Genomic DNA, 12,010 nt, shown 5'->3' on the forward strand with positions numbered 1-12,010 from the left:
TTACATAATAAATTCCAAGGACATGAGTAGCAGTAGCTCTAGTTGAGGGTAAAGGCCCTAATGAGAAATGGCTGCCTCAGAGTTGCGTGCAGGGAGAGATGATAGACCTAGATCCTTTGGACAGCAGCTGCTTGTGTTTTAAAACAGTGTCCTAAAGTGAGCGTGGTGGTTTTGTGTTTGTGGGCAGGAAGAAACTGAATCAGAGAGAAGTTGGATTCTTCACCACATTATTAATACACACAGACTAAAAGAGCCTGTTTAAAAAGAGACAGGAAGAAACTGAAGGCCATGTTCAGACACTGTTCTTTCCAAGCCCTCATGCATCCTGGTAGCACTCTCTCAGCATCTGCCTCTCAGAATGTTAGGAAGAGTCTGGGAGTTGCTCTGCAGAGCACCCAGCTTTTCCTTTAGCTGGAGATAAGTGTATGAGTGAGAGACCATCTTGGCCTAACTGTAAGTGGCTTTGGTCTGCACTGAAGAAGGGAACAGGCACTTTTTAGGGTTCTGTGTATTGCAGAAAGGCAACAGTTATCAGTGGATCTTTTGGGTTTTTTTGGCAGCTAAGTGGAGCTTGAGTTCAAGAGATTCTTAATGGCTTTTGTAGACATAGGTTCACCAAGACATACCATGGACTCCTGAAGCTTTTGATACTGTGTTAATGGCCATTAGAGGACAGAAGAAACCAGAAAGTGTTTTCCCACTATCTGGCCAAGAATAGTTGTGAATTACTTCCATATTCTTGAAAGAAATGGGATTTCATTTTTCTGGTAACATCATTGAACAGGGTCATTACTACCTCTTCAATAAAGCAACTTCTAAACACAGTTACTAGCCTTTTCTCCTTTATTCCTCTCCTAGATGTGGAAGTTCACACAGGACCGCTGGGTTGTGAGAAAGGAAGTGGCAGCAGTAACAAAAGTGAGTGATTTTTTTTAAATGTTCTTCTTCTTGAATCAGAAGTTGTTGCTCAAGTGTTGGGCATTATCTGTAGATCAGTAGGGGAGGCTGCCACAAGCTTTTCTTAGGTTCACAGTGTCTTCTGCACTGCTGCTCACCAGGCTTGGCTCCACCTTGGAACAGGTACAGATACAGACTGGTTTTAGAAACATTTTGAACAGGTCCCACAGTTACCATGACTCCACAGGAATGAGCTGAGCCACTGGAATGCATCTCGTCCTCTCATCTGTCTCAGTGGGAAGCTGGAGACAGTTTGAGTTAAGCTGACTGATTGTGCACCAAAGGAGATGAGGGCTGGTGCTGTCCACACAAACTGCTCCACTTTGGCTGTGGTACAAAAAGCAACTCTTCTGTTGGCATTTGCCAGATGTAACTACTGAATAAAAGCTTTAAAGCAACTCAGGCAGCTGAATATTCTGTTAAAACTGGCAAATGAATGAGGAACATGAAGTAAAGGGAACAAAAAATGATTCCTTTAAAATGCAGTAAAATGATAAAACACAAATCAGTTTGTGCACAGACCATCTGTTTTCAGAACCTAAGGGCCAGTGCTGCATAAATGCTGTGCATATGTAGATGCAGCAGGTCTGACCTGTAGCTCTAAAATAAGATTAATATTCTAGAATATGCTTCACAATAGAGTCTTTTCATCTGTTTGGAAACTCCCTTTCCTTCCTACAACATGCCAGAAGCTAGTTGACTCTCAGGTGATTAATCACTCCTGCTCTCTGAAGTCCTTTGTGCTTTAACATTGTGTGAAAGTGGTAGTGTTGCAGAGAAGGATGAGTGTCTCTGGCTCAGCTGGATGTGTCTTCATGGAGGTGCCCCATATACACCAAATCAGCCCAACTCTGGCTGTCTCATGGAACAATGGCCACTGCTGCATGGCTGCATAGATCCTCTGTAAATCGACATCCATATTATTTATGCTTTTCCTTTTTCTTTTAGCTTTGCCCAGAAGATGTGAAAGACTTCCTAGAGCACATGTCTGTGGCAAGAATAAACAAAGGTTGGGAGTTCATGCTCCCTTATGATGAAGACTTTGTTAAGAAGCACCCAGACATAGTTCAGAGGCAACATATGCTATGGATGGGCATCCAGGCCAAGTAAATTACTTGTTTTACTTTGGGGAATAAGCTAAAAGCAAGAGAGTTCTCTAGTAGAAAGTTTCTGTCGATGTTGATAGATAATTTCACTTCTGTTGCCTCGAGGCTCTTCCCTCTCACAGTCACCAGGCAGTGGTGGGAGTTGGGGGGTCACTGCATCGTTCAAGTCATTGCTGTTCCTTGGTGCCCTGGAGAAACTGAGTGTTGCAGCTGACAGCTAAAGCTGACACGGCTGCATGCAGGCCTAACAACTGACACTGTCCTACTCTATTTCATCTTTGTCTTTCAGATTAGAAAAGGTATATAATCTCTTAAAGGAGCACTTGACACCAAAGAAACAAGAGACACAATCAGGTAAGTGGAACTGTGCTTGGAGCATCTTGAAGCCCATGCGTCCCCCTGTATTTATGGGTGATGTTTTGGGGTTCCTCTCTATTTTGAACATGACAGGGAGTGGTCTTGTTTTGTTTAATATGTTCTACTTCCTTGCAATTTCTTCTGGATTGAGACAGATCTGGGTCTGTACTAACATGATGATGTTGGGGTGACACAAGCTTACTGTAGCATCCTGTAGCTGAGCAGGGAGGATTCCTCGGCACTGAGAACTGGTGATTTGGTAGTATAAAATCAGATGGTTCTGTTATCCACTTCATTTAAGGCAGTTTGTATGGTGTAAGGGTGTAAGCAACCCTTAAAGAGAGGATGAGGCCAGTGCACAAGTAATTCTCACCTATCAGTTTGCAAGTTAATGTCTGTGAGGTGATTTGGTTTTTAATTTCCCGTGATTTGCACTGGGCTGTCTGTGGCGTGGTTGATGTTAATGAGGAATGTGTTTGGCAGGAGGCTGTAAGGAGGTGTGAAGCTCTTTTTGACATCCTTCTCCACCATGGATTCCAGTGAGGGTATTTAAGTAGCTGCTCCATAATCCTAAAAGATTGTGAAAACTTGAGATTCCAGAGAGTTGTAACTAGGCATTTGACACATTGTCAGACACTGGAGCCAATGAAGAGTATAAGCAGAACTGACAAACGAGCATATGAACCAATTCAGTAGCCTGTGTCTGATCTGCTTGGAAGGATTAGATATTGGGTTACTTGGAGAGGATTAGCGAGCCTAAGAGCAGAGAAGTTAACAGCATGTGTGCTGTGCATGGATCTGCCCTAAACACTGCACTCATTTGGCACTGAGTGGATTCTTCTGCTGCCAACATACACCTTTTCACCTTAGGATAGCTGGGTGTGGAGAGGACAGGGGAAGAGGCACAGCACTGCATGGGAAAGGACTCCCTCCTGCCTCTTTTTCCCCATAACTGGGTAGTAATACTAGGAAGGAGGTCTCCAGCTTTCACACACATCATGCTAAAAGGGAGTTCAGGATCACTGGTACCCCTTCACTCTCCTCAGTCCCTGTACGTGTGGGACATTGTACAGGCTCTGGCAGCTGTGGCAGCAGGCCCCTCCTGACACTAGATAGAAAACAAAAAGAGAAAAGAAAGTTGTTGGGCAAAGAAAAGCATTTGGTGACAAGTAGAGATGCATAAGCAGTCTTTGTCCTAGGTTCCTGACTTGCAGAAAAGGGCCTAGTGATTGAACAAGCACACTTTCTTTGCTTCAGGTTCTTTAACTGGAAGACCTGTCCCTAAGTATCTGGCTTATAATTGTCAACATGCTTATCTTTTAAACACCCTCCCACCCAAAAATACCCCAAAGCTACAGTAAACTCTAATCCACAGACTGGATTTATGCCTTAAATGTCACAAGCAGCCAATATTTCATGGTTTTATTTCACCATGAGCCCTTCAAGAAAGATCCTGCAAGAGTGAAGCCCTGGTTATGGTGAGATTTATGGCATCTTTTTGTTTCTTACTAGCTCATCCATCGCTAGTTTCTGGGGAGCAAAGGGTCAACATGGCTAAAGCAAAAGTCAAGCAGAACTATGGGCAGCTGGAGAAGGAGTTCCAGAAGCAAAAGGCAGAGATGAAATCCAATGACACCTCAGCCAAGGTGGATGTTTCCAATATCCGCATTAAAGAGGAGCCTGTGAGTGACGAGGAGCCGATGGACACCTCTGCTTACGAGGGCATGAACAACGGCATTGCCAACGGCCTCCATGCAGAGGAGGACTCCAGGGACTCTTTGAATGGCCACTTGCCTGGAGGCTGCATTGACCTGGTAGCCCAGGAACTGAAGGAGTTTGTGTCCTCAACATTTAAGAAACAATTTGTACTCACCCTGAGTGAGCTGAAACGGTTATTTAACCTTCACTTAGCTGGCCTGCCTCCAGGACACACGTTGTTCAGTGGCATTTCGGACAAAATGTTACAGGACATGGTGTTGGACACTGGCTGCAAACAGATTTTGGTGCCTGTAAGTATGTTTTTCCCTTGGTGTGCTTTGGGGAGGTGGGATTGGAGGGGACAGTGAAACATCTGAGCTGTGAAATGTTTTTGTCCTGTGCTGGTGGATGGGAAAAACAGAAGTGACTGTCCAGTGCTGGATATGGTGAAGCTGATGGATGTTTGTCTGGTGTCGTGCTTCTGGCAGGCCCTGCACCCTGCTTGCTTTGCTCAACGGTCTGCTGCATTGCTCAGCTGTCTTTGGGGCTCTGTTTCCACGTCCAAGCTGTTGGGCAGCAGTGACTAACTGTCCCGACTTGCTCCTGTTACCATGATCTAAGGCAGCCCTAGATTCCCATCAGCTCTGTTGGAGTTGCACAAGCTCCTTCTGTCGGGGACAGGGACACGGTTGTGTGGGGAAAGTGGCATTGACTGCTGGGGAGCAGCAGGGCACACCCAGAAGAGCCCTCTGGGAAGTGACAAACTGTATCTGCAGCAGGTTTCTTTGGTCAGTTCTTTTCTTCCTAGGCTGTGCAGAGGTGGCTTTGTTTCTTTGTCTTTATGGAAATAACCTGTGTGATTGCGTGAGACAGAGCAGGTTTGTGTGACAGTAGATTGCTTAGGAAAGGAAAAAGGAGTTTGGCATCATGGGAAGGAGCCTGAAAGGAAATGAATTTTACAAGACATCTGGCAATGCTGATTGGGTTGCAACCAGAGCTTGGAGTCAGCTGCCTTTGGGGAGAGAGGAAAAGAAGTCTCTGGACTGCTGGAAAGAGCAGGAAGCAGGCAGGCTGATGGGGGAGAGCCTGGAGCGTGGGGGAGGAACCTCAGCTCAGGAGTGAACGTTGCTACAGCAGAGCAGAAAGAACATGTGCAGTCGTGTGCAAAGTACATGTTGTGGCACCTGGGGAGGGAGTAACAGGCTTGAAATGCCACCAGGGAGACCACCTGTTTTAGAGCTTTCTGCTTTCTCTCCTGGCAGCTTCCAGGTCCTGGGGTAATGTTTGCCTGGAACTGTCTCTTAGTGCTGACTGGGCCCTCCTTAGTGCTCAGTGGTAAAGAGCCAAGGTCATGCTGCTCTGTTACTTGGGGCTGGCACTTGTTTGTTTTGGAAATTTGGGAAATTATCCCATCCACACTTTGCTTAAAGGCTGTGAGGTGTGAAAGTGGGATGGGTTGGGACAAACAAAACAAAATCCTTGTGAAGAGGTGGTTGGGAACTTCCTTCTGTGTGGAAAACCCTGTCACAGGAGACCTGCAGAAGTGGTCTCTGGAATGTCTCATGCTCAAAGTCTGCTGTAAGTTTTAGTTCTGCTGACCCAGATTTTACTGCAAAACTTGAGATCTTATACAGGAGAATAATTATGCCTGTAGTGTTATCAGTAATGTACATCATTACCCCCAAGACTGCCCCTGGTGGTTGGTGCAGAGGGCAAAGGTTTTACTGTTTGCATGGGCTCATACACTTTGGTATTTCTTGATTGTTCCTCTGGACAATCTTGCCAGAACTCAGTGAGGGTGCCTGAGCTCAGGGAAAGCCTGGAGGATTGTTTAGCTTGGCGTTTCTTAGATGCTCGTTAGTTTTCTGTAATTGAAAGTGCTTTGGTGATAAAAATCAATGATCTGAGGTAATTAAAACGATGTTCTGTGAGGGGTGAAGGCACTCTTGGCTTTCATGCTGCCCTATTACAGAAAACAGGTTGCTGAAAACAGCAATTGAAACCTTACTGGGGGAATGTGAGATTTATTGTCAAGCTGACCAACTGCACCCAGAGTATGAGATAAACAGTGTTTGTGGGGAGTGAGAAGAGATGCCCTTCCAGCTGCAAGGGAGGCCGTGGGGTGCCTGCAGGGTGTTGTGCTCTGTAGCCTCCTCAAACAGGAGGGAAAAGCACACATCAAGAATAGTGAGTCACAGAGGCACACAGCAGGCTGCTGCTGCCATCAGGGAGAAGGTGAGTAGAGGTACCTTGGCAGGCTCTGCCCACAGAAACGTTCCCAGACTCCGGCGTATCTGTGCCCATTTCCTGCGACCGGTGGGGTGCGTGGGGGTGGCTGGCTCCTGCTGGCTCCCTGCCCATGCTCCATGGAGTGGCAAAGTTCTGCCCAAATCTTGAGGATATTTTTGAGGCATCAGGAAATGATGTAACCACTGCCGGCATCCTGCCTGGTGAGGGTAACAGGAGAGGAATGCAGCCCTGCTCTTAGGGTGAGCCTCTGGGGCTAGTGCCAATGCCAGGCTCCTGCAGAGAGAGGTAGGCTCAGCAGTTTACCTCTAGGATTGTTCCAGCTGGTAGGGTTTTTTTTTTTCCTGTCAAACTCAGCCCCTTTCAGTCTGCTTTAGTTATCATGTGAGGCTGCCTGGCAGTGGCTATTTTTAGGGCTTGCTCAGTGCTTGAGTGAGCGACATCCCAAAGCCAAGGGCTCCTCCCCGAGAGCTTCCTTTTTAACGTGGCAGTCCTGTGGACCCAGGGCAGCAGTTCATCTCCTAAAATCCCTGCACCAGCTCTGGGGGCTTAGAGCAGGGAGGGCATGAGGCAAATATTTTAAAGGAGGATTTTTAAGGCAGTGGAAAGCTGTTTCAAGGTAAGACCAGAGAGCTTTAAGATAATGAACATTGAGCATTTCCCACTCCTGTGGACAGACTGTCTGACAGCAGCAAGCGAGCAGGGTGCATGCACGGTTTGCAGAGTAAGCCTGGACAAGAGGAGGAGATTCTGTGGGCTTTTCTTCCCAAATAAGTGTTGTGTTGGTTTGGAAGCTGTTTCCTCACAGAATGGCCAGATAAACAGAGCTGCATTTCAGACATGTGGCTGAGGCAGGAGGGGTTGGCACTCCGGGTCTGTGTTGAGTGACTTTCGCAGAGCAGGGCAGCCCATGCCTGGGTCTTTCCAGTGCCCTGCATTTTGCTTTTCCTGCTGCAGCTTTTTTTTCTTGGAGGGAAGCTGAAAACATACAAGTGTCCTTATGAGTGGAGAACTATGTCAGGTGTTGCAAGCCAAATAAACCCGAATCCTGGCTCTAAACCAAGTGTAAAACCTTGTTACATTCCAGCCGTTTGGACCAATATGAGAGCCAAATCTACTAACCCCACCAGGCAGCTCCCACTGGACAAAACTCTTCCCCTGTGCAGTAAGATCAGAAGCAAAGCACACAAGGAAAGGCTGATCTTACACTCTGTGCTATGCACTCAAGTCTTTTGGGGTGAAGGAGGCTGGGAAGAAAGGTTTGGTTTGTACCAGCAGCCAGGATTGAGGACTACTGGAACAGTCAGGAGTGGCTTGTTAGCTCTGCGTAGATGATTGAGTTAGGCTGTCTGGGCAGTTAGTAGGGAATAAATTGTTAGTGACAGACAGGAAGAGACATGTCAGGAGCAAAGGCATATTCCAGCATTGCTCATTAGTCACTGCTCCAAGGGGAAATGTTCAGGCAGATGGATGGTATTTTATTTTTTAGGAGTTGGGGACACAGAGGGGAGGCAGTTGTGTCCCTTTTGTGTGCAGGGTTGTGAAGCCTCTGCCTCAGAAGAAACAAACCTGTTTCTTTAGCTTGGCATGTGTGGGGAAAAAAAAACAGCCAAACAAAACCAACTTCATTTTTGGAGCCTGAAATGAGCAAGTGTCTGGTTCATTGTCCATCAATATTCAGTCTTCTGGAGTCCTGTAGGCTGCCCCAAAACAGAGCTACAGCAGAAGCACAGTGCTTCTTGGTAATGCTGACTTGGAATTAGTGAAACAGATAAATACAGGATAGGGTCTCAATCCCTAAAACCTGCCACTGTAAATGTAACAACCTCCAGAAAGACCCTCTAATGTACTTGGTGCTCTCACTTGAATACTGCTTGGATAGTCTAGAAGCAAATGCTGCTGACAGGGAAAAATGAAGACATCTTGGCATAAGGTAATGGTAAAGGTCCAAACCCTGGGACTGTTCTGGTACGTGGTGGTTGACCCTCCATCAGTGGGAAGCTGTCCCCATGCAGGATGTATAGGATTCCAGTATGCTCAGCCCTTCCCTTTGCAAGCTCTGAAATCGTTGATGATGTGCCAGACACAGCAGCTGGGCCAGCGTGGGTTACCCCACTGTGACCAAGAGCACTCCTCAAACATGCCTTGGGCATATCAAGGCACACAGTGGAGTGCCACAGTGCTCCTCCTCTTCCCTAGTTAACCCTTCATTAATTTGGGGTCTGTGTGCTGCAGGACCGGTTTGATACTGGTGGTGTGCTGTTGAAGGAGGCATCTGCCTGTGGTTGGGGATGGGCTGTGGTCGAGCAAGGCAGGGGCTGCCAGAGCAAAGCTACCCCTTGAGCCTGGAGGGGCTGAGGAGCTGATGTTCACCAGTCCTCATTACATGGCAATGATGGTTTTGATTCAGTAATAGGTGCCCAGGGATACTGTATCATAGAATCATTAAGCAGAACTCATTAAATAGATGGTTATTTTTAACAGCCTGTCGTTCTCAGTTTCCTCCACAGACTGCTGCTTCACCAGATGAGCTAAAGGTCTATGCACTTTGGGAAGCTGGTGACACTTATGATCAGGTAAAGATAAAAAATAAGTGACATTCCCAAATGGTTTATTGAGCATTTGGCATTGGCTCAATTTGTGTTTCTGGAACTGGTGCAGCTTCTTTCCCTACTGAAGTGTCCAGTTTTCAGTACTGACCTGTTTCCAGCTGAGAGAAAGCTCTCTTTCGCAGGGTGATCATTGTTGTGTCAAGACAAGGCAGTGTGAGCAGAAACAACACAGGATGTTGGCAATACATGTCAGTATCCAGCTCCGTGGAATACAGATAACTTTGAACCTGTGAGGAGACAGGATTGTCTGATGCAGCCCTCACATGGGATCCAGTCCACATTTCTTTTCTTGTGAGGATTGTGCAACATTAACCAGAGATGAAATGATGTTATTACCTGATGTATCTGTTTATTCTTAGGATAGGAAATGATTACAGTGTATGTGAGCATCTCCTGAGTTTTAATTGCTGTCAGAGTAAATGAAGTGAGAGGGAAGGCGCCTTACAAAATGTGATGGACAAGGTAACTCCTGTGTCCATGAGCTAAATATATTTGTATAGGAAAGATTCAAGCAGTGTCCAGCCCCCTGACTGAAGTGGACCAGGTGAGCTCTGTGGAAGCATTTGAGAGGAATACGTTGCAGACCCTTCAGCACATTCTTATACCTTTGGAGGTGCTCCCAGGTCCCTGGATGAGCACAAGTCTGGCCACAGGGTACAGAGGGATCCCTGTGGAGCTCTCAGAGGCCAGGCCACAGCCAGGAAGCAGAGGTATATGGGACACTTCAGGGGTACAAAGCAAGACTTTTAATGTAGTTCAGTGGATGCTTTGTACAGACTAAAGCATGTGCAGTTTTGATTGATATGTAAAAGGCAGGAATGGATGTTCTTCTCTCTGTACTGATGATACATTTTCTTTTAAAGCACCGGCAAGTTTTGCTTGAAATCTTCTCAAAAAACTACCGAGTGCGCAGGAATGTCATCCAGAGCCAGCTGAGTCAGGAGTGTGGAGAAGATCTAAACAAGCAGGAGGTGGATAGAGTGTTAAAGGTAAGCTGCTGCTCCCTTGGGGGTTTGAGACAATTCATACGTGAATTTCTAACGCTTGGTTTGAGCAAAGGAGCGTTTTTTACCTTGAGTTGACAAAGGATAAGGATGATATAACAACTGCTGTTGGAATGTAGACAAAGCCTGCTTTTCAGCTGCTTTTCTTTAAAATAACCCTTGTCTCATTGCACCTCCTTTCCCTCCAAGGAGCTGTGATTTTGACTCGTGTGTTATTTTGTGTTATTGCAACAAATCTTTGTTTGTCATCTTGAACCAGCAGAAAACAGAGTATAGTAAATGTGATACTTCACACAGTTGTTTTTAAGTAATGTGAAGGTGAGGAGGTGGGAGGGTTCTGCACCGTGTTCTGAGTTTATCAGCTGATTGCTGTTGCTTAATGAAATGCGTTTCATTCTGTAGTAGGACGTGCAGCAGTGTACAAGCAAAACCCTGGCCACAGCAGCAGGCAAAGCAGTAGTTAATGCAGTTCTTTGGGGGTGTCTAGTTGGATCCTTTCATCTCTCTCTTTGAAGATGCACCATGCACTTGTTAAAAAGTTTAAGGTGCAAAGCAGGGATCACACAGGCCATGATTGACAAGCTTTAAAAGCCATGCAGGATGGCTAAGGAGAAAGTTGCCAACTAATGTCATGCTTTAATGGTTGCTGGGCCTTTGCTTGCTGTTACCCACTCAATAAGACAAGTGCTTAAGTACTTTATTACACTGGGATCTGCAAGCAGAATAACAGTGTGTTTGAAAAATGGCAGATCTGTTGGTGTGATAAGAAGCAAACTGGTCTTGCTTGAAAGAACCTGCTCGTCTTAGCAGTAAATTAAGCTCAGAGGTTTCTGCCTGCTCAACAGCATTTCATGTGGCTTGCCTGTGCTGGGAGATCTGTCAAGGAACTAGGTGAGCTCAGATATCAGCTCTCCTGGAACATCTGGACAATGTACTGCCATTAGTTTTTCATGATGCCATTACTATTGAACACATAAACCATTTCTAGGAAAAATAACCTCCCCTAAAAAAAAGGGTACTGCTTTCATGCAAGTCCTTCAATCATTGTGCAACCAGCCTTGTGTTGTGTCAGACCTCTTTGCCTCAAGTACATTTGTTACAGAGGTGTGTGAAATGATCTTTGTTTCTGAAATAAAATTTAGAAGTATGATTTAATGAAGTAGGAAGATTCTCTGGCTTCTGTAAGCCACAAGAGATTGGATTCTTCTTTGAATGAAATTGGATTTGTTGGCTCCTATTTCCCCATCTGCATGTACTCCTTTATTATACACAGAGGAGCAGACTGACAGGGTTTGTGGTTTTGCATCTGCAGGTCAAGTCTGCAAACCCTCTTTCTCACCTGCACATTTAATTTCTTATTTGTTTCTGTGATGTGCAAGTCCCAACTTCAGAAAAAGGGAACTTGTTTCCCTTCAAGTTTCACAGCATCAGTTCTGTAGCAATGCTGGAGCCTGTGCTGAATTATCTAAATGAGAGGGTGGAAGTAAAAGAAAGAGAAGCCATTAGCTTAGAACTTGAGAGACTTGGCGCTCACTTAATAGAAATAAGAAAATGAGCCCCAGGAAACCCCACTTACTGAGCTCCTTTGCAATGATGCTCACCCGCCCCCGGCTTAGCCAATGTGTGGTCAGAAGGCCAGAGCACAGATCTGAGGTTTGACAGTTCATTGTCATAGAATGTTGTATTTTAAAAGGCTCCAGCTCTGGCAACTGCTTTCCCACCCCAGCCCGTTCCCACCACTCCTTCAGTCCCCACCTGAGCCTCAGCCCGTGCTCACTCCTCTGCTCTCCATGTCTTCCCCACAGCCTTTCCTAGGCCTCTCCCCCTGCAGCCCCGTTCCTTGCCACTGAGGCATGGAGTGTCATCCTCATGGCCTCCTCTCAACCTTCCCCCTCTTGTGTTTGCCATCTTCATTGAAGCTCTGTGGTCTTCAGGCTGGTGATAAGCTGCTGCTCTGGCTTTGTGCTCGCTGTCATGCACTGGAGCGGGAACACTTGTTACTGATCATGTGTATTGTCCCCACGCCAGA

At 46.2% G+C, this 12,010-nt stretch overlaps 1 protein-coding gene across 5 annotated transcripts in view; it reads left to right on the forward strand.

The window, feature by feature from the left end:
* POLR3E (RNA polymerase III subunit E) overlaps positions 1 to 12,010 on the forward strand; it is a 30,091-nt gene that overhangs the window by 17,232 nt on the left and 849 nt on the right. For 3 of the 5 annotated variants that reach the window (XM_061992270.1, XM_061992271.1, XM_061992269.1), the window contains exons 15-20: positions 859 to 918; positions 1,906 to 2,063; positions 2,353 to 2,417; positions 3,933 to 4,429; positions 8,864 to 8,941; positions 9,841 to 9,966. In XM_061992270.1, coding sequence (XP_061848254.1) covers positions 859 to 918; positions 1,906 to 2,063; positions 2,353 to 2,417; positions 3,933 to 4,429; positions 8,864 to 8,941; positions 9,841 to 9,966 — 984 coding nt within the window. Of the gene's footprint in view, positions 1 to 858; positions 919 to 1,905; positions 2,064 to 2,352; positions 2,418 to 3,932; positions 4,430 to 8,849; positions 8,942 to 9,099; positions 9,688 to 9,840; positions 9,967 to 12,010 lie in introns of those variants that run through there. The other 2 variants (XR_009818412.1, XM_061992272.1) reach the window with 2 other exon arrangements.

Source organism: Colius striatus, chromosome 3 (genome assembly GCF_028858725.1).
Source record: "Colius striatus isolate bColStr4 chromosome 3, bColStr4.1.hap1, whole genome shotgun sequence".
Classification (NCBI taxonomy): Eukaryota; Metazoa; Chordata; class Aves; order Coliiformes; family Coliidae; genus Colius; species Colius striatus.